The 22,061-nt window shown below is 38.9% G+C and overlaps 2 protein-coding genes and 2 long non-coding RNA genes across 5 annotated transcripts in view; 2 read left to right on the forward strand and 2 right to left on the reverse strand.

Moving 5' to 3' along the window:
- The window catches only part of cttnbp2nlb (CTTNBP2 N-terminal like b), a 47,644-nt gene extending 46,909 nt beyond the window's left edge, over positions 1–735 (reverse strand). The window contains exon 1 of the mRNA XM_061980274.1: positions 612–735. Coding sequence (XP_061836258.1) covers positions 612–617 — 6 coding nt within the window. The 5' untranslated portion in view covers positions 618–735. The remainder of the gene's footprint in view (positions 1–611) is intronic.
- A 1,145-nt stretch (positions 736–1,880) lies between these two features.
- Positions 1,881–6,608, forward strand: LOC140678855 (uncharacterized). The gene is made up of 3 exons (XR_012050502.1): positions 1,881–1,932; positions 6,040–6,139; positions 6,418–6,608. It is a non-coding gene; the product is annotated as an uncharacterized lncRNA (long non-coding RNA).
- On the reverse strand, positions 5,387–19,773 carry LOC133619323 (cytochrome P450 3A27-like). 2 transcript variants are annotated; one of them, XM_061980297.1, is made up of 13 exons: positions 19,608–19,773; positions 16,841–16,934; positions 16,712–16,764; positions 16,546–16,645; positions 16,348–16,461; positions 16,161–16,249; positions 13,191–13,339; positions 12,978–13,105; positions 12,809–12,887; positions 6,581–6,741; positions 6,281–6,507; positions 6,024–6,186; positions 5,387–5,943 (listed from the first exon to the last, which is right to left on the reverse strand). In XM_061980297.1, exons 1-13 carry the CDS (start codon positions 19,676–19,678, stop codon positions 5,836–5,838), a joined length of 1,536 nt encoding a protein of 511 aa, XP_061836281.1. In that variant the 5' UTR covers positions 19,679–19,773; the 3' UTR covers positions 5,387–5,835. The 2 variants fall into 2 exon arrangements, with proteins under 2 accessions (XP_061836281.1, XP_061836290.1); XM_061980306.1 differs by lacking the exons at positions 16,546–16,645; positions 16,712–16,764; positions 16,841–16,934 and having other exon boundaries at positions 19,608–19,763.
- Positions 8,345–13,928, forward strand: LOC133619337 (uncharacterized). Its single transcript, XR_009817416.1, has 3 exons — positions 8,345–8,417; positions 12,841–12,918; positions 13,004–13,928. It is a non-coding gene; the product is annotated as an uncharacterized lncRNA (long non-coding RNA).
- Positions 19,774–22,061: the final 2,288 nt, after the last annotated feature.

Raw genomic sequence — 22,061 nt, forward strand, 5'->3', positions numbered from 1 at the left:
AGCAAGAATCATTCCAACATTCCAGGGATGCCCACAGAATGGGAGTCAGCACTACTAAACTTGCAATGTTTCAAGTCTGAGACAAAATTGCCCTCATTCTGCCCTTCTGTGCTTGTTCCAGGAAGGACCTGCCTTAAGATTGTACAGGTACATGTCCAAGACTGACTTGATTTGTGTGTTCAAAGCAATAAATCACTGTATGGTTGCTCATCAACAGCATAAGAGCCTCCTAGTCTAACACAGGGGCAGGCAACTAGTTACCATGTTACATGTAGAGTAGGTGCAGCACATCGTGGAAATATATCACATTAGTTAACTTAACAATGATTTGAGTGATAATAGCTAGATCAATACTGCATCAATATTTTTGCGGCGCTTGCTCTCTTAACCCAAAACATTCATTTAACATGAACTTGGGGATAAAAGGAATTTACTAGCCATTATTTACACATGTGATAGCAAGTTTCAAGCAATCACAACAGACGCGATTCAATTGGAGCTGATGGGTCACAAATATGCTGTAGTTCTCCCACCCTTCTGGCTCAAAGCACCAAATAAATTAGTCAACAAACAAATGGAAATACTTCCACTCTGCCCCGTGTTGAACATACCTTCATACACTCTGTCCTGTCGCGTCAAAAACTCCACAAATGTAGAAATTGTTGCCCCGGCAATGGCTGAAACGGAGCGGCAGACCGCTGTCAAAGGCGCCTACTCCCAACCCGAACAACAGACATTTATTGACAAAGCCGACAGCCAATAGGAGGCGTGCTGGCTCTTAATCTAACCAATGGGAGCCTCGTTTCACGCTTGGGGTCTGGGTGAGGGGCGTTCCCATTTTAGGTTGACAAAGCTCTTTGTTTCGGACGTCCAGTTGTGCTCATAACCAGTGTTTATATCCTTTTATTGATAATCCCGCATATGAACCTTTTTACAGCAATGCATATATTTTGCACATCTATATGGTTTATTTTGAATGCACATGAAGATTCTGTGCTGGATAAATAATGACAAGTGCGTGGCAGATTATAGTCAACACATTGCTCATCCCCTCTCCATTAACAATTCTAGTTACTTTTAAATGCACACACTCATACTTGAGCATTATTACCTTGACAGGAAAGCATTTAGGGGTTTAGCGCCTCTTAGTGGTAAAGTGTCGTTACTACAATAGTAAAACAACAGTACACTGGCCATTAAATTTACCGTTTTTACCATTTGCTTACACACAATTTTACAAACTGTGTGTCTTTTTTCAAAATATATACACACTTTTCCAAACACCACATTCAATTTTCTTAATTCCTAGATTATTTACAATATGACAAACTTCGGTCAAAACCCATTCATCAAAATAAAGCAAGCATTTGTAAAAAATGCAGTTTTATTTTCATTTCACTCACACAAACTTCAAATGATAAGACACTATTGGAGTGAGTTACCCATAAGAGTGATAAATACAAAACACATTTGTAAAAAACCCTATTTTACTATAAGAAATCAAATGTTTGGGGCATTTTGCCTAACCTATTTAACATATGTGATAAATGATTACTGTAACTTGACAAAATATATTGGCAAATCCAGAGCAATTATCATTGTTTACTTTAAAGTGAATTTATATACGTAAGGACCTGAAGAGAAAGTAATAATATTGTCATGTCTGTGTGATCATGTTTTGTTTTAGTCATCTTCGTTTTTGTTTTTGGACTTTTTGTGCACTTTTGTTTGTTTTGTCACCATAGCAACCATTAGTTTCACCTGGTTCACATCTTGATGTCACGCACCTGTCTCACGTTTTCACATTTTGAGTCACGCACCTGCTGTCACTAATCATGTCACTATTTAAGCTTCCACTTGCCAGGCTGTCTTTCTGGCGACATCACTCTTTATCGTCACTCTGCTTCATGCCATGTTCACAGTTCTTGCCAAGTAAGTTTTTGTTTCATGTTCATAGGTTTTTGCCTTTGTGCTAGTCTTTTGGTTTCATAGTTTGTTCTCCGCCATTGTGCGCGCCTTTCGTTTGTTTGACTCACATTCACGTTTTGCCCGCGCCAACTTTCCGTTGCCTTCCGGAAAAACAAACCCCAAGGACCAAGTCTTGACAAATATACTGTAATCTTTTCAGGAACAGCTCAACAATGATGCTGCAAACTGAAAATATGTATTTTTACCACAGTCAGGTAAAGTTACAAATAACAGTAGTCAACAATGACATAAAATCTGAGACAAATAAAAAGGTTTGAAAAAAAATCTGGAGATAAATAATATATATGCTACATGTGCAGACTTAGGCAACAGCAACTCTATGAAAGAACGTACTCAAAAGCCTCAGTGATTGATTCTAATCATCACCTGCCTGTAGCTGGATCAGGCCATATATCTCATCCACATCCCATGTGCAAGATGGGAAGGTGTGTCTAAAGCATTGTGTGGAATATTTCGCAAAAACTGTGAAGTTGAGTCTATGCCTTATATTAGCCAAATCTGCACAGTGGTTTTGCTTACTGTGTGTAGACTTTGTTAACTGTGTGAAAATTTAAAATTTAGTTTGTAAGCAATTGGAAAAAACTGTATTAGGCATGCCAAAACAATCTCAATACAACAGCTGCATTAATCCTGAAAATCCCACTGAAAATTGAAATAACAATAAATAATTTTAAACTAATAGTGTGAACATAAGCTCACGTTGGCGGAGGACTTTGCAAACACTTTGTGTTAGATTTGAATGAGTGTAGGTGTTTGACCGCTTGCACATTGCACATATAATTTCATAAGAATAACATTGTAACTCATAAATCCAGTTTAAATTGCGGTCCAGGGGCCAGAAAGCTAACAATAAAAATAACCGCAAAAGTGAGGAGAAAAAAATGGGCCAAAATGATGGGGAGAAAAAATGGAAATTGATTGATTGATTGATTGAGACTTTTATTAGTAGATTGCACAGTACAGTACATATTCCGTACAATTGACCACTAAATCATACTTGCCAACCCTCCCGGATTTTCCGGGAGACTCCCGAAATTCAGTGCCTCTCCCGAAAACCTCCCGGGACAAATTTTCTCCCGAAAATCTCCCGAAATTCAGGCGGAGCTGGAGGCCACGCCCCCTCCAGCTCCATGCGGACCTGTGTGACGTGTTGACAGCCTGTTGTACATGCATATGTGACCCACCCATAATGTGTCACATTTTTGTGTTGATTTATTTAGTTTATTTTGTGGTTTGAATTCGTTTTTGGAGCTGTCATTACACATTTATCAGTATTCACATTGGTCAGTAGGGGGCAGTAGGGCGTTTCTTCTCAATTGAATGCTATCACCTGCAGACCGGAAGTGTCTTGTCATTCTGATGAGCGCGACCAGTCTGTGAACAATTGAAACGTCCTGTGTGCTTTTTCCTCCTGTATAACAGATTAGTTTTGGTGAATCAACTCACTGAATACTATCCATGTGATCTTTATAAGTTTAAGTACACATTCTGATGTTGGTGCCTAACTCTAAAGTGTTTGTGAATTGTAGTTTGTATTTGTGAATGAATCCAGTGTACAGCTGCAGTAATCAATACAAAAAGGCGACGTGAGTACGCAATGTTTATATAGGAACTTCTGATCCTAATTCAGACTCCCAAATTAGAGCTCCCGTTTTCTTATTGATTTTATAGTGTATATTTGTATAATGTGTGTGTTCTGAAATAGTGACAGAGAATAGAACAAGGATGGACAATTCAACCCTTAACTCAACAATGAGTAGAGGAGTGTTATGTGTGTGTATATGTGTAAATAAATGAACACTGAAATTCAAGTATTTCTTTTATTTATGTATATATATATATATATAGCTAGAATTCACTGAAAGTCAAGTATTTCTTTTATTTATATATATATATATATATATATATCTTAACCACGCCCCCCACCTCCCGAAATCGGAGGTCTCAAGGTTGGCAAGTATGCACTAAATGGTAACACCCGAATAAGTTTTTCAACTTGTTTAAGTCGGGGTCCACTTAAATCAATCCATGGTACAAATATATACTATCATCATAATACAGTCATCACACAAGTTAATCATCAGAGTATATACATTGAATTATTTACATTATTTACAATCCGGGGTATGGGATGTGGAGGGGGGGGGGGGTTAGGTTTAGTTGATATCAGCACTTCAGTCATCAACAATTGCATCATCAGAGAAATGGACATTGAAACAGTGTAAGTCTGATTTGGTAGGATATGTACAGCAAGTAGGGGACAGAGAGAGAGAAATCAGAAAGCATAATAACAATATCTCCATTTGATTATTTACATTTGATTATTTACAATTCGGGGAGGTGGGATGTGGAAGGGGAGGGTGTTAGTTTAGGGTTGAAGTTACCTGGAGGTGTTCTTTTAGTGCGGTTTTGAAGGAGGCTAGAGATGCACTTTCTTTTACACCTGTTTGGAGTGCATTCCATATTGATGTGGCATAGAAGGAGAATGAGTTAAGACCTTTGTTAGATCGGAATCTGGGTTTAACGTGGTTAGTGGAGCTCCCCCTGGTGTTGTGGTTATGGCGGTCATTTACGTTATGGAAGTAGTTTAACATGTCCTTCGGTATCAAGGAGGTGTAGCGGATTTTATAGACTAGGCTCAGTGCAAGTTGTTTTACTCTGTCCTCCACCCTGAGCCAGCCCACTTTGGAGAAGTGGGTAGGAGTGAGGTGTGATCTGGGGTGGAGGTCTAGAAGTAATCTGACTAGCTTGTTCAGGGATGTTGATGCCAATATTACTAAGCTGTTTTTTCATTAATATATCGCTTTGTAGTAGGCCTACAGCAGTGGTCCCCAACATTTTTGTAACTGCGGACCGATCAACGCTTGAAAATTTGTCCCATGGACCAGGGGGGATCATGCAATCATGTGTGCTTATGGACTGTATCCCTGCAGACTGTATTGATATATATTGATGTGTAATGTAGGGACCAGAAATATTAATAACAAAAAGAAACAACCCTTTTGTGCAAATGAGTGTGAATGAGTTTTTTTGGGTTGGTGCACTAATTGTAAGTGTATCTTGTGTTTTTTATGTTGATTTAATAAAAATAAAAAACATATTTTTTTATTTCTTGTGCGGCCCGGTACCAATTGATCCCGGGTTGGGGACCACTGGCCTACGGTACATTGGTTTGGATATTGGGTTTATTTAGCCTTTTTTTTATCAAAAAGGTCCCCAGCATGCTTAGATTTTTCAGACTGTGGCCCCCAGGGGAAAATAAGTTACAGGATGAAAATGTTGTGAATATCTAATTAGCTTATGACCCAAGTCATTTAGATACACTATACTAGAATATCATGACAGTCAAAACAGTGAAGAGGTATTCTAAAGGGTAAATTGAAGGAAATTCACTGCCTTGAAACACAGTCTGTTTTTATTGTAGTTCTATCTCATTTACAGAAAAACAGTAATCATCTTCCATTTTCTTTTAACTGTCTTTAACCTTAAATGTATTATGTCATGCATTGCTTACATTATGTATAGCATAGCATATATGTGGAGGTAGCTGCAGCCTGTGATTGGATAAGCATCAAAGGAATGTAAGTCAAAGATAGCATTTCTGTAGCAGGCTAAATATACTATAAAGCTTGTTGTTAGTTGCGTGCAAACATGCTAAATTCACTGTTACTTTAATTTGATTAGTTCCTTTTTTAAAGTAACTGTGACTTATAAGCATAAGATACTGTATGTAGAACATAATCAACCTTTGATTGATTGATTGATTGAGATCATAATGTCAATACTGACGCAAAATTACGTACGTCCCATGTCATTCTTGTAAAAGAAAGAATATATGAAAAAAAATCACATTTCTCTTGAAATACAATCTGGAGCATCTTCCCTTGCCACTAGTTTCAGTTTGATGGGATTCGTAGGTGATGTGAATGCGTCCTTTGACAGCGTCAACGGAATCTAAGAAAATATTTTCAATTAAGATTTAAAAAAAAAAAGTAAACATTACAATTTTCAAATGTTTGTAAATGTCTACTCACCTCCGTTTCCTTGCAGGTGACAAAGCTGTAGTGCTGCAGGATCTCCACAAAAGCCAACTTCATCATCAGGAGAGCGAATCGCATGCCAATACAGTTCCTAGGCCCTGCTCCAAATGGCAAGTATGCGTAAGGATCTATGTTGTCTTTGTTCTCTTTACTAAACCTAAAAACAAAAAACAAACAACAAATATACTGTCAGGCAAGTCACAAAAAATAAACTGGCAGTACCTTCCCTGACTTTCTAGTCATGACAGTACCTTTCAGGTTTGAAAGAGTCAGGTTGCGGCCATAAAGAAGGGTCACGGTGAAGAACGTAAACCGGCACCATGATTATAGTTTCCTTGGGAATGGTCATTCCGTCAACTTCCACTGAGGTCTTTGCTATCCTTTCCAGACGATTGGCGATAGGAAACAGCCTTGCGGACTCATTCATTACCATATCCAGGTACTCCATCTGCATCAGGTCTTCATACTTTGGTCTAGCCTAAATTGATGTAAAGTACAGTTGTAAGGCACTAAACTAGTTGCTTAAAAGGGAACAACATTTTTGAAGTGACCTTGTCTGGAATTGTTTCATCAATCTCATCTTGCAGAACCTTTTGGATGTCAGGGTGTGTTGCTAGATTGTAGGCTAAGAAGCACAGTGAGCTGCTACTGGTTTCATAGCCAGCAAAGATAAAAATCATGGCCTGAGAAAGGATTTCATTATCAGTCAGACCTGAAACACATATGCATTGTGATCAAACACAGTACATCATGGAAACAAGCTGTAGCTGAGCACTATTCAACTCGCGGCTCGGGGCCAAATTCAGTTAACACACCAGCCCTCGAGTTCATTCTGAAACATCGGACAGATTTAAAAAATGTTGACCAGTGTAAACACAGTGGCAGATCCAGAGATCACATGCTGTCAGTAAGGAACCGCCATCCGTGGGAGAAGAGTCGTAACATGTCAATTAATGTCAATAAATGTCAACTCAGAGCACAAATTTTACTGCAAAATTATACATAACTCCTTCATGCCCCATCACCGTTAAGGATGTAATAGCAATGTCCGCGGCGCACAGCGTTACTATACTGGTTTTGTAAGCCAGCTGTACTGGGTTAAATTCTCAGTAGAAATAGTTCAAAGGTTTGTTAATTTTATGGTACTAAATCAGGGTCAAAAGTCTCGTACCTGAAAAAAATTACTTTGAAACCGAAAGTATTTTCAAATAAAAACAAGTTAACACAGTTTTTTTCAGGTTGAATATAATTTAAATTCACACTTAAAATGATTTTGAATGAATTATTTATTTTAATTTTTCACTGTCATATATTTTGATATTTGAGCTTGTGTTTTTTTCCCAATTTTTTTTTTTTAAGAGTAAAAAAAAAAATTCAGATTCAAACCCTTTTTCTTTTAGATTCAAATATTGATTTTTCAGATTCAGACATTTTTGTATGTGGAGTGCATGCAAAGGACATGGCCTCATGACAGACCAATCAGCAAAAGGATAAGGAACGTCTATAAACAAGTTGCCTTCAGGTAACTTAAGAATTCAGTTCAAGCCAACACTTTATATAGGCTACTGTCTGTGAGAGAAATGACAATAGCATTTTCAGATTGGAAGGCCAGGTCTAAGAAGAGTTGTGGTCATTCCAAACTTCTTCTATTTCAGGATTATGGAGGCCACTGTGCTCTAAGGCAGTGGTCCCCAACCTTTTTGTCACTGCGGACCGGTCAACACTTGTAAATTTGTCCCATGGACCAGGGGGTGGAGGGTGGGGGGTGCAGGGTATTTATTTATTTATTTTTTATTTTTTCCATAAAATAATACAATCATGTGTGCTTACGGACTGTATCCCTGCAGACTGTATTGATCTATATTGATTTATAATGTAGGAACCAGAAATATTAATAACAGAAAGAAACAACCCTTTTGTGCGAATGAGTGGGCGAGGGAGGATTTTGGGGTTGGTGCACTAATTGTAAGTGTATCTTGTGTTTTTTATGTTGATTTAATAAATTAAAAAAATAAAACATTTTTTAAAAATATATATATATATATTTTTTTTTTTTATTATTTCTTGCGCGGCCCGGTACAAATCGATCCACGGACTGGTACCGGGCCGCGGCCCGGTGGTTGGGGACCACTGCTCTAAGGTACCTTGAGTGCTCCAGAAATTATTTTGTAACCTTGGCCAGATCTGTGCCTTGCCACAATTCTGTCTTTGAGCTACTTGGTAAGTTCCTTCGACCTCATGATTCTCATTTGCTCTAACATGCACAGTTAACTGTAACGTCTTAGATAGACAGGTGTGTGCCTTTCCTAATCAGTTTAATTAAACACAGCTGGACTCCAGGTCAGGAGCAGAACTATCTCAAGGAGGATCAGAAGAAATGGACAGCATGTGAGTAAATCTATGTATCACAGCAAAGGGTCTGAATACTTATGACCACGTGACATTTCAGTTTTTCTTTTTCAGTAAATTTGCAATAATTTCTACATTTCTGTTTTTTTCTGTCAAGATGGGGTGCTGAGTGTACAATCATGAGAAATAAACATTTTTAAATTTTAGCAAATGACTGCAATGAAACAAAGATTGAAAAAGGGGTCTAAATACTTTCTGTACACATACATACATACATACATATATATATATATATATACATATATATATATATATATATATATATATATATATATATATATATATATATATATATATATATATATATATATATATATATATATGTATATATATATGTGCACCTGGGGATAGGTTGATTGGCAACACTAAATTGGCCCGAGTGTGTGAATGAATCTTGTCTGTCTATCTGTTCGCCCTGCGATGAGATGGCGACTTGTCCAGGATGCACCCTGCCTTCCACCCGTGTGCAGCTGGGATAGGCTCCAGCACCCCCTGCGACCCCGTAAGGGACAAGCGGTAGAAAATGGATGGATGGATGAATGTTTTATATATATATATATATATATACATATATATAAAATCAGGGCTGTGCATCTCCAATTAAACATTTCCATCTCAACCTAGGCAGAAACAACGGCAGCTTTGCACAGAGTCGGTGCGGGTCTCCTCTCTGCTCTGACAAGAATGGAATGGACTCCATTGTAATTGCACTTAAAAGCACAAAGAAATGTGTTTTCAGTATAAGCTGTCTAAAAGCAGACATTCAGTAGACAGGGGAAGGCTCACAGCAGCACCGCTGGTATGTTGAGGACATTAGAGTGTTACGCGCTTTCACGTTTCCAAACTTTCAAAAAAAGTAGCTAGATTTGTCGCTAGTCACTTTGGAAAAAGAAAGTCACTAGGAAGAGTTGGAAAGATTTTAGATTCAGCGAGAAAGTCGTCAAGTTGACAACACTGCTCTAAAGTGTGTGTGAAAAATAAAAGACGCAAAGACCCGCCTTACCTTGCTTCTGATTGGTTTACATTGCGTGGTGCCTTCCGTGGTTGGCTAGATTTAGGCAAGAATGAATAAGAATTTATGGATTGGTCTGTGATTGGTTCTTTTGGTAAGTCAATCAGAAGTACTCTAACGACAGCAGGCCGCAAGAAACAAGTTTATCGTGAAAAAATGTATATATAGCAATGAATGGGAAACTATAAGCACGATAAATGTCAAGTGTGGCATGAGAAAGGGTTAAATTGTTTGACTCTCATGCTCAAAAGTGTGAGGCTTGGCAGCTTTGAGTTAGGTCTTTAGCACAATGAGCAGTGTAGTAGTTGTTGTGATTACCTCGCAGAGTTGTGGCTAAGTTGGCACCCCGCGGCCCAAAATACTTATAAAACTGGTGAAGTCTTGTGGGCCAAACTAAAGGTTTGGACACACCAGATCTATACCTATTAACCTATGCTAGACTGACCACACGTCCTCATTTCCCCGGACATGTCCTCTTTTGCGGGGCTGTCCGGGCGGAGTTTCTTAAATACCTCAAATGTCCGGCATTTTGAGTTAGGGTTGTGTGTATTTTCAATGTACGTTCAGGGTTAAGAAGGGGTTAAAAACAAAACAAATTGTGAAGGTGTGCACATGCAGCAGCATTCGTGAGAGAGAGCGAGGGATTGATTGATTGATTGAAACTTTTATTAGTAGATTTCACAGTATTCACAGTACATATTCCGTACAATTGACCACTAAATGGTAACACCCGAATACGTTTTTCACCTTGTTTAATTCGGGGTTCACGTTAATCAATTCATGGTAAAGGGAGTGGAGAGACAGACAAGACACCCGGTTTGCTTGTTTTTTTTTTATTGTATCGATTATCGCTTTCCGCCAGTGTTTTGTATTGTTTATATTTTCTGGGTCAAATTTACTATCTATAGCAGGGGTGTCAAAAGTTTGCCCCGGAGACCATTTGCGGCCCACAGCTAATGTTTTAAAGGCCCACGGCACATTCTAAAAATACTATTAAAATAAACAAAAACATAACAAAAGTGAAATAAAAAAGCCTAAAGGTGAAATGTAATTTAGAAAAAGTTGCAATGTTGACTAATAAAATAAAGCTGTTTTATTTTCTTTAAAACTGTCATTGCTCAAAACATAATATTGAATCAAAATCAATGTTGTTATGAATTATTGACCTATCCAATGTTCCGATTACTTCACATCCATTCCACATTCCACTTTGAAAAATATTTTTGGTGGAAGATTTTGCATATGTTGTGTGTTTGCCATTAAAAACATAGTTTTTGTTTGACAAAAAAGGGCGGAAAACAAACAAACAAAAAAACAACATAAAAAAAACTAAAACATTTTGAAATGAGGGATAGATCTGAAGTTGATATAAACTCCAGAAATGTAAACGTTAAATATAAAATGTATGTATGCCCTGACACATCATTATCATAATTTCATGACCCAAGCAAAACACTTTTTACACTTTTATACTGAAATAAATACACCTACAACTTATTTAATAAAAACATAGAAAAAACTACCAGCAGTGGTAAAGTTCAGATCCATGAAGGAAAGAAGAAAGTGAATGAATGTTTATAACTGAATACATTTACATATGTATATACATTTGTTTTCTTTTTTTATTATTTTTTTAATGAAGTAACGTTTATGACAACTTTTTTCCAAAACACAATATAGAATGTAAGATATAACAGGATAATGCATACGTTTATAATTTTTTTTCAAAACGGTTACAAAAAAGTGGGACCCCAAAAAGTTACTGTGGGACCCAATTTTTATGACTTGATGGGGTCCCTGGGACCCCATTTTGAAAATTCCTAGCGCCAACACTGCTGTCAACAGAGGAGAAAAAATGCTTTATTTAAATAAATATAATTATTTATAAAGCAAGTTCGAGTATCATTGGCAAAATTTCACCTAGTCCGGCCTTGGCGTGCTGCCCGCCTTGGCACACGTATACAGGTATGTGTTCTCTTTTTGGGATTTCAGAATATGGTCAGCCTAACCTATGCTTTTTATAACCTACTCTATTTATATCACGTTATAAAGATTTTATTGTTGTGGTCCTCGCTCGGCTAAATCTGGTACCTTGGGTACTAAATTTCGTGCCATCTCATGATAAAATTCCTTAAATATACGATTTGGATAGGAATATGCAGCACAATCCTCTGGCATCTTCTTTCTGCTGCTCAAATACGAGGAGAAGATCGGTTCAAGATGGTATGGCGGCCAAATGTCTACGGTCTGCAGAGCTGGACGCCATCGTTGCAATCTGCGAGTGGATCACTGCGTGTGTGTGTGTGTGGAACGGCACTCACGGTTCTACCCGGAAGTGGGAATTTCAAGCTTGGCTGTTGAAATGCATAATCTGGCATAATTAGTTGCTGCAGTCCTAAATGCTTTGTAGAACAGCCTTCATGTCTCACTGGCATCATTTCTGTGACTGACAATTGCATGGTGTAGCCTAAATAAAGTGTTCGTTTGAAATTAATTAGTGCCTAATTCCCTGAAGGCAACGTGATCGGGAACGCTCCTTATACTTTTGCTGATTGGTCTGTCATAAAGCCACGCCCCTCGCACACACTTCACGTAACAAAGGGTCAAAAGTCGGAATTTGAAAAACAAAATTTTAATTTGAAAAAAAGGTATTTGAATCTGACTTTTTTTTAACTATTAAAAAAAATAAGCATCTGAAAAAAAAACAAGCTCATCTATCAAAATACATGAAAGTAAAAAAAAAAAATTTAAAAAAAATTAATTCCCAAAAAATGTTAGTGTGATTCATAATTATACTCAAACTGAAAAAAAAAAAAGTTTAACTTCTTTTTATTTGGAATACACTGATGTATTTTTAAAATTCAACATCAAAACTTTAAGTTTCGGTTTCAAAGTTATTTTTTCAAGTACGAAACTTTTGACCCCGAATTAGCTCCATATAATTTATGTTTTAATTAGGTTTACATTTGGTTTGTGTTTTTGCATTAAAACTCATAATTAGGTCCAAAATGTGCATCTAATTAGAAATTCAAGTTTGGGCCAGGTGTGGCTGTGACCGACGTCCACTACAATCTACAATAGACACTTTTATTTTGCATAACACAGCTATTTTTTCCTGAAATGTGTAACTCTGATAAAATAAATAGACCAAAAAAACCGTTCACTATGGACAATTCTGGTTCTCAAAATAAGAATTATAGTAAAGGGACATTTCTGAGTTGCAAGACCCACGGTCAAGATTGCAAAGAACTATAAATAGTTGTGTGTATGGGTGTGTGAATACAGGAAACCCACTTTAGCAGGATATCGAACAGTCTCTATTTGAATGAATAAAATAAGTCTTCTGGGTCTTTTCTACCTTTGTGATTGCTTGCATCTCCTTCGCTGGAGTCTGACATTTGAGAATCTACCATCAACTGCATGAAATCAACTCGGTTCTACCCGGAAAGAGAAGCATTTCGGTTTTAGGTAAGTGCTCCAAATCCTACAAATTCTCACATGTGCAGCCAACAATTTAAAATTCTTACCTTGTGTTCATTTTTGTTCCGGTCAGATTTGATCGTTTTTAGGAAGTTATAGAAGAAAGTCAACACTTCAGCTGGGAAGAGTGTCACATCCATCTTTCCAAGCAGTGGTCGCAGAAATGGAAAAAGAACTGAAATCGTAGGGAAAAGATTTACTCTTACATAAAGGGGCCCAGCAAAAACAGAGACATTACTAAGTGGCAGTGTGTGACCTACCGACAAGCACAAGGAAGGGATTGAACATGTTGAACTTGACCATTCTCTTAATGTTTGAGACAAATGGGTCAGAGGGATTGTTAATGGAGTCAATGTCCACACTGAATGCAGTACTGGTCACAACATCCATACTGTAAGGTCCAAAAACTCTGCAAATATTCAGTTTGAATTAGTCATACATAGCTGGTTGATAGCACCATTGCTTAAACAAGTGTTAAACAAAGACAAATGTCTTTTGTGTGCTTCTTGCAAATATGTTGTATACTCTTTGAAAGTATGTGCACTTCCCTTTTAAATTAAGCCCTATTTAAAGGTAACATACATTTGAGGGATGATCAGAATGACTGAGTTGCGCTGCATTCATGTAAAATGTGCTACCCAAAAATGCCAACACTAAAAAGCTATTCTGCTGTTTTTGTTGACTACTGTTTGGTGTTCTCTGATTGATTAAAATTTTAATGTTCATTGTGGGCCACATTGCAGGTACAGAAGGCCTCAGAGGGCTACTTTGTTATAATATTCAGTCCCTCCAAGATTTTGCGATCGCTCCAATCCACGCAAATTCAGTCAATCTCAACTAAGTCAATGGATGCCAGTGTGACTGATCGCTCTCCTGTCAAACTCATTGCTACTCGAATTTTCTGGCATCCGTTCCTTTTGCCTTGGCTGCTGTCACTGCCTCAGCGTGGAGCTAGAATTATATGCGGAGTTTCTGGTCATCAAACTCCAAAAGTTACTTTTTACCACTGTGATTTTGTTTCATTGTGTCATCTCATTTTCTATTTTAAGTTAGGCAGGTCAAATTTACTTTGATGGAGAAATATGTTTATTTTTATTATGTTAAGTTTAGCAGGGAAGATTTATATTTAAGACAAAAATATTTATAAATATTATTAAACAACTTGTTTCCTATGTACCGTATTTTTCGGACTATAAGTCGCAGTTTTTTTCATAGTTTGGCCGGGGGTGCGACTTATACTCAGGAGCGACTTATGTGTGAAATGATTACCGTAAAATATAAAATAATATTATTTAGCTCATTCACGTAAGAGACTAGACGTATAAGATTTCATCTGATTTAGCGATTAGGAGTGACAGATTGTTTGGTAAACGTATAGCATGTTCTATATGTTATAGTTATTTGAATGACTCTTACCATAATATGTTACGTTAACATATCAGGCACGTTCTCAGTTGGTTATTTATGCGTCATATAACGTACACTTATTCAACCTGTTGTTCACTATTCTTTATTTATTTTAAATTGCCTTTCAAATGTCTATTCTTGGTGTTGGGTTTTATCAAATACATTTTCCCAAAAAATGCGACTTATACTCCAGTGCGACATATATATGTTTTTTTCCTTCTTTATTATGCATTTTCGGCCGTTGCGACTTATACTCCGGAGCAACTTACAGTCCGAAAAATACGGTATCCGTATTACTCCAAAACATGTGCATCTAATTACATTATACTTGGAGTAAAATAGATATAAAAATATTTTTGTAGATTGTCAGTCAAGTTATATAATCCACAAAGGTCAATTCTGAAACATCGTCAACAAACCCGAAGAGTCCAGTTCCCTTCATTTAACCTTTGTGGATAGTATACAACTCTTTTTACACAAATGAAAAAGGCCCAAATAAATCAGGTCGACTCGCCCGGCAAGAGTTCCCTTCTTTTTCGCAAGGAGTTGGCAACCCTAACTACACAGAATAATGACAAACGGTGAAAAAATATCTGATGGTTAGTAAAGTATTACAGTTTAAAATTTTAATTATCATAAAACCGTGATTGACTACCACACTGTTACGGCTCAAGCACCCGCTCAAGCACACACATTGAAAAAACTTAGTGGTTCTGCTTGTTTCCTAGAAAAGTAGCGAGCACGGTAATTGCTAGCTGGCATTAATGCCAGCATTAATACAAGACACATTTTGTGTGGATGTACTTTTTGAGCAAATTTAACAATAACATGATAGAAATAATGATAATCGTGATGATTTGGGTCACAATACCCGTGACATGACATTTTCATATCATTACATCCGTATTATACAAATTCCCCTTCATATTATAATTTTTTAACAACAAACATATGGAAAACTTGCTTTGGAATCAGAAGTCAAATTGACGAGCATATATATTGGTTCAGCTAGTGTACAATTTACTTTGAAAAGGGTTTCAATGACAAAAAACAAAACAAAAATAACTTCTTGTTTCAAATATTGAGTCAAGAACTGCATTTGCATGCATTACATTTTTTTCTGTCAAAATTGAAATACATCAATTAATAAATGCCTTATTGACGCATATTCTCAGGCTTTTGAAGGCCACATAAAATGATGTGGCGAGCTAGATGTGGCCCCCCGTGCCTTGAGTTTGACACCTATGGATTCGATGATTGAAAATGTAAATATTATTTTTTCAGAAACAGTAAGAAGCCTAATTAGTGAGTTCGCCACAAAGCTTTGGACTTTCTCTTTATCCTGGTCAAACACTACAGTGGGAAGGCATTTCACTCCTTAACAAATAGTTATATATTATTCATTTGAAAAAAATAGCACTTCAAAGCTCTTTCCACATGTGTCCACTTGGGTTGAGGTCAGGACTATTGGCAGGTAAAAACTGCTCTGCGGGGGTGAGTGTTATAATTTCATCTTGATATTACTCATGACGACACGTCTCGTTTTATTTTTTTTATATAAATGTTATTTCGTTGGTGGAGCAATCTGCAAAAGCATGTTCTATGTCTCCACACTCATTCTACTTCCAGATTCTAGACTCATTAACTGTTTAGGTTCCATTATAGGTGTTGGGGCCAATCAGGCACCTGCAATCACATGTTGGAATCTCAAAACAGTAAATAGCAACAGCCGAAAAAGTTGTTTGGCTTCGGAAGTTAATATTAGGTACATTAACTTTTGTTTTATGTCATAATGCATGCTTTGCACAAAAGTAGTTACTCACTCTTTGACTTCAATGATCTCATCTCCTTCTGCTTTCTTCCTAAGACATCTGAACAGATTGCTTGAGTGATGCAACATTATTCCATACATCTATTGAAAAGTAAATAATAAACCCTTAAATATGTACATAAGGAGAAAAAAACAGCAACAAAAAAAAACTAAATAAGGAAATCAGTGAGCTTGTTGACCTCTTTTAGTCGGCCACTTGTGAATGACGGCGAGAGCACACTGCGGATCCTCTTCCATTGGTCATCTTCTACGATTGAAACAGCATCACGTAAAGGTCCATTTAGGCCCAGATCCTAAAAACAAACAGCAAAAGAACACCTAATTTAAAATTTAGTCTTTTATTGTATGTAAAAAAAATCTTAACTTGTTTGTTTTACCCGTCTGTTGGTGAAGACAGAATAACACTCCTTAACCAAGATGGTTTTAATCATACTTGTGTCCACTATAGCCATGATGGGTTGTCTGCCATCAAAAAGCCTTACAGAACCCATTACAGTGAGTCAGTGTATCAATGTTAAACACACATAAGATGTATACACTTACCCCCAGACTTTTCCATACTTTTGAAAACATTCCATATCAAAATTGTGGATGCCCTAAATAAAATAAAAACTTAATAAATTAAATGCCAGATATAATTAAACCCTCTGATGTTACTGTACGTGATCTCACCTTTCTGTACTCCAGAAATGTCCCAATATACGGCAACGGTTTGGGACCTTTGATCCCGATTTTCTTGAAAAAGCCATAGGGTGCATTTCCATAGCTGATGAATATTAACAATACTGTTAAACACATCATTTGAAATTAAATATCATTTGAAGACATTTAAAACATTCTGCTCATGAAAAATGGGAGCAAAAACAAGTGTTGTGTTTATACTTATGTTCAGTGTATAATAAAGCCAGTCTAAACGCACCGCTGCCACTTCTATTGTGTCGGCTGTGGCTTTTGCAATCGCGCTGCCACTGAAAGTTATGATATATTGAAATGCCCGACAGTAGAGAAGGAAAGACAGTCGAAGATACACTTTCTTAACAAGCGGTAACAAACTCAGGGAGTCTAAACACACATAAAGGCAATAACTGCTGTTTGCCACAACTCACGTTTGGGAACTCTACACCAGTGGTTCTTAACCTGGGTTCGATCGAACCCTAGGGGTTCGGTGAGTCGGCCTCAGGGGTTCGGTGGAGCCTCCGACGCTGAGGTCAAGACACACCTGACTCATCGTGTAAATAAAAACTTCTCCCAATCGGCGTATTATGGATACGGCAACAGCAGAAGTCACACTGATTTGCAGGTGTGTAATTTGTTGTGATGTTCATGCACGGTTAATTTTGTGTACCAGTAAAAAAACATATAACTTTGTCTTGAATTTGAAAAAAAAAAAACATTTTTTACTTTTCACTAAAGAAGGGTTCGGTGAATGCGCATTTGAAACTGGTGGGGTTCGGTACCTCCAACAAGGTTAAGAACCACTGCTCTACACACAGACACCCAAACTCTCGCGTGACTCTGTTAACGCTGCCACACACGTCAAACACAACAGCACCTTCTCTTAGAAATGCAAGCAGACAGAAGGTGGAAACAAAAATAAGAGTAACAGTAAAAAAATTTAAAAACTAAACTAAGAAAATTAAATACGATTCCAAGACAGTCATGAAGGATCATAAACATTACTATTATAACAACAAAGCAGAAGTGTATATTTATATTTTTTCCAGGAAATACGCCAAAGAAGTGTGTAAATATGTACTGTATAATGAGTATCATTGTTGATTATGTTTTCGCATTTTGTGTAATGTTACAGCGGCCACTAATATTGAATATGCATGTTAAATTAAACCTCTGCCTTGGTTTTTAATGAATACTTAGGCCTACCACGCTACTGCATTTTAATATTGGTCATTATGGTGTTACATAGAGCAGTGTTTTTCAACCTTTTCTGAGCCAAGGCACATTTTTTTCCATTGAAAAAATCCAGAGGCACACCGCGAGCAGAAAACATAAAAAATCAAACTCAGCAGCCGATAATGACAATAAAAAGTCGTTTTCGCAATTGTTATATATGAATTTAAACAATAAATAAGCATGCATCACTATAGCTCTTGTATCAAAGTAGGTGTACTGTCACGACCTGTCACATCACGTTGTGACTTATTTTGAGTTTTTTACTGTTTTCCTGTGTGTAGTGTTTTAGTTCTTGTCTTGCGCTCCTATTTTGGTGTTGATTGCCGTCAAGTCATGTACGGATTAACTTTGTGGACGCCGTCTGCTCCACACGCTGTAAGTCTTTGCTGTTGTCCAGCATTCTGTTTTTGTTTACTTTGCAGCCAGTTCAGTTTTAGTTTTGTTTTGCATAGCCATCCTTAAGCTTCAATGCCTTTTCTTAGCGGCATTCGCCTTTTGTTTATTTTTGGTTTAAGCATTAGATACCTTTTTACCTTCACTCTGCCTCCCGCATACTGTGATCGCGACAAACCGTGTTCCCGACATCTACAAAGCAATTAGCTACCTGCTGCCACCTACTGATATGCCGAGCTCTTGACAGCATAGACACTCAACAACGGCACATTATTTTGCGGATTATAATTACTGGTTTGCATAAAATATTTCTAACCCAACTAGGTGAAATGACATAATCTCCCACGCCACACCAAACAATATCTCACGGTACACTAGTGTGCCGCGGCACTGTGGTTGAAAAACACTGACTTAGAGAGCCAAGTGGTTTCTGAGGTGGTACTTGGTGAAAAAAGTTTGAGAACCACTGAGTTATAAAGTAGGAACACAAAATAACTTGATTTCATTCAAGCTAGTTTCCACAATCAGGAGCAGATACCTATATTCTCGACTATTTTTACTCAAAGGATTATTGAAATTAGGTAAAATCTCCAATTAAAATATATACTTAAACACAGGAAGTGAACAAACAAAGTAATTAAGCTTGCTTCTTACGATTCATTTTTGCACATGTTGAAGTGAGCAAATGAAAGGACTCTAGTGCACACAGCGTTTAGAACCCAGTTTGTTCCCTACGTGCATTTCTGGTTTGACCGGATCCCGTGACCTCCCACAAGTTGCTGTGGTTCACATTGAATTGATTTAGCAATATATTTGAATATACCATTAAATAAGTAAACGCAGCCTGTAAGCGATGCGGTAATGTGATGAGAAACGCACAAATACAAAACTCATTTTCTTTAATTGGACTCATGACGACTTTTGTCGGAAATGTTGTTTTAATAATTGTCGTCATTTAAATCAGCCATTTAGTAGCAAGTTCAGACTTCCCATGAGCCCGTATAAAATATTCGGTCTCGTGAAAATATCCATTGTAACCTTCGAAAAACATGTTAAAAGTTAAAGTATGCGATAATGAAAACATCACGAACGAATGTTGACGTCGAACATGGGAGTTTATGTAACGTTGACTTACAGCACCAGCAGAGCAATAACAATGGCGATTAAAGTCCATGTCTCCGCTGAAAAATACGGGAAAAAAGCCATCTCGTCCTCAGAAAGGTCCGCCACAGTCTGGGTGAGAAAATCTGATGCACTGCAGAGTGTCGTTCTTGAGGAAAAAAACAGCTGTTACGTAACAAGTTATCATGGCCATCAGTCTAGTTCAGCCCAGTGGGTGCGGATCAATAAACCAACGTAGCCACTTGTAGTTGAATACAACGCAAAAGTAAAGTACTACTAAAGTAAAGAATAGAGCACGAATGTTTGTTTTGGTGCGGTTAAAGTTAACATAGACTCAAAATGTTATTGAGTTTGTACTCACTTTTTATCAAAAAAGTCCAAAAATATATTTTTGTAAATTTAGATGACATCCAACACATAACTTAGAATAATTTTCACAAGAAATATCAATCAATGAAAGTTTATTCATATAGCACTTTACATCATACTTGCCAACCTTGAGACCTCCGATTTCGGGAGGTGGGGGGCGTGGTCGGGGGTGGAGCGGGGCGTGGTTGGGGGCGTGGTTAAGAGGGGAGGAGTATATTTACAGCTAGAATTCACCAAGTCAAGTATTTAATACATATACATATACATATATATATATATATATATATATATATATATATATATATATATATATATATATATATATATTGTAATATTCCCAGGAACGTAGGCTCATAGACTTATTCGTTTGTCTCGTATTTATTGTAATGAGATGCAATGTAACCACACAACAGCTCCAATGTGCGTCTCCCCTCTTTCCCGGCAAAACTCGAACTAACACTTCCTGTCAACAACGTCACTTCCCTAACTTCCCCGGAAGTCCCGCCCCCCAGCCAAAGCCATTGGCTAACACCCCGTAGCTAGCCGCTACATCACCCCCCCCCCCCCCCCCCCCCTTACAAAAAGTCCTCGCCCTCGAGGACTGACCCGTAAGGCAACATTTGGCAACACCATAGCAGCATGTAAATCAGAGCAACCCATTGGTGCAAACACAACAGTGTAAACAAACATAACCCTTACATCACACAAAAGCAGGTTCACAAACCCCCCCACCCCCTTCCCTTACTGTCCTTCAGTCTAAGGACACCACAAAGTCTTGCAAGCGGTCCGGAGGCCTCTTCTCCCGCCTTGGCCGCTCTCTTCCATCCCCCAGCAGTGGAACAGCTGGGTCGGGTGTGCCAGTCCTCGGGTGGGAGCTGGAGGGGAGTGGGGAAATTGGTTCCCCCTGGGGCGTAAGCGGGGTATTGGTAAAGGGCTGGGCAGGCAAGGGAGAGGTCACCTGTGTATCCGAGGCAGGGGAAGGGGGACCCCCCCGGTAGGGGGCGAGTCTGTCTCTGTGGAGGGCCACCTTCCTTCCCCGGGGGGGCAGCTGGACACGATACACAACCTCTCCCAGCTTCTGGAGTATCTTACAGGGTCCTGTCCATTTGCTGTCCAGCTTGGGACTGCGGCCCTTCTTCCGAATCGGGTTGTAGACCCAGACCAACTCGCCTGGCGCGAAGTCCCTCCCTCGGGTCGTCACGTCATAGTAGCGTTTTTGTTTTACACCAGCTTCCTGCAGCTGCTCCCGAGCGAAACTGTGGGCTGAGTCCAGCCGGTCTTGTAGTTTCCTGGCGTACTCTGGCCCTGCAGCGAAGGCCGGGGAATCCGGTGGGCGGCCAAAGGCCAGCTCTGCTGGTGTGCGCATCTCTCTCCCTAGCATGAGAAGTGCCGGTGTGCACCCCGTGGTTTCCTGGACAGCAGAGCGACACGCCATCAGCACCAGTGGTAGGTGTTGGTCCCAGTCACGCTGGTGGCGGGAGGTGACAATGGCGAGCTGGTCTCCCAGGTTGCGGTGGAACCGCTCCACTAACCCATCACTCTGAGGGTGCAATGGGGTAGTGCGGGTCTTGTGAATGCCCAGGCGCTCGCAGAAGGCCGCGAACACCCGGGACTCAAAGTTTGTGCCTCAGTTACTGTGCAAAGATGCCATGACGCCAAACCGACCTATCATGCCCTCTACCAGGGCATCGACAATGGTCTCTGCCTCCTGGTTGGGAATGGCGTATGCCTCAGGCCACTTGGTGAAAAAGTCTATGGCGGAAAGGACGTAGCGGTTCCCCTTGTCAGACCGTGGGTACGGCCCTGTAATGTCAATCCCCACCCTGTCCATGGGGCACCCCACTGGGAACTGTTGGAGCGGTGCCTGTGAGCGCCCAGTGGGGCCTTTCCGGGCAACGCAGGGGTCACAGCGGCGGCAGAAGTCTTCCACATCTCTCTTCTGCCGACCCCAATAGAACCCCTGTCGCAGCCGCTTAAGTGTTTTGGCGACCCCGAAATGTCCAGACCCACCTCCCCCATGCACTGCCTTAAGCATCGCCCCTTGCAGTCCCTTTGGCACCACCACCTGCCATTGTTCTTCCCCCGTGGCCACGGCCTT

The sequence above is a fragment of the Nerophis lumbriciformis genome, linkage group LG01 (assembly GCF_033978685.3).
Source record: "Nerophis lumbriciformis linkage group LG01, RoL_Nlum_v2.1, whole genome shotgun sequence".
Taxonomy (NCBI): domain Eukaryota; kingdom Metazoa; phylum Chordata; class Actinopteri; order Syngnathiformes; family Syngnathidae; genus Nerophis; species Nerophis lumbriciformis.

Coding starts and splice junctions, on each gene's coding strand:
- LOC133619323 (XM_061980297.1), bottom strand. CDS start 19,678: ATGGCTTTTTTCCCGTATTTTTCAGCGGAGACATGGACTTTAATCGCC. Junction 16,462..16,545: donor CTGTCTTCACCAACAGACGG/GTAAAACAAACA, acceptor GTTTGTTTTTAG/GATCTGGGCCTAAATGGACC. Junction 13,340..16,160: donor GAGATCATTGAAGTCAAAGA/GTGAGTAACTAC, acceptor GAATATTTGCAG/AGTTTTTGGACCTTACAGTA.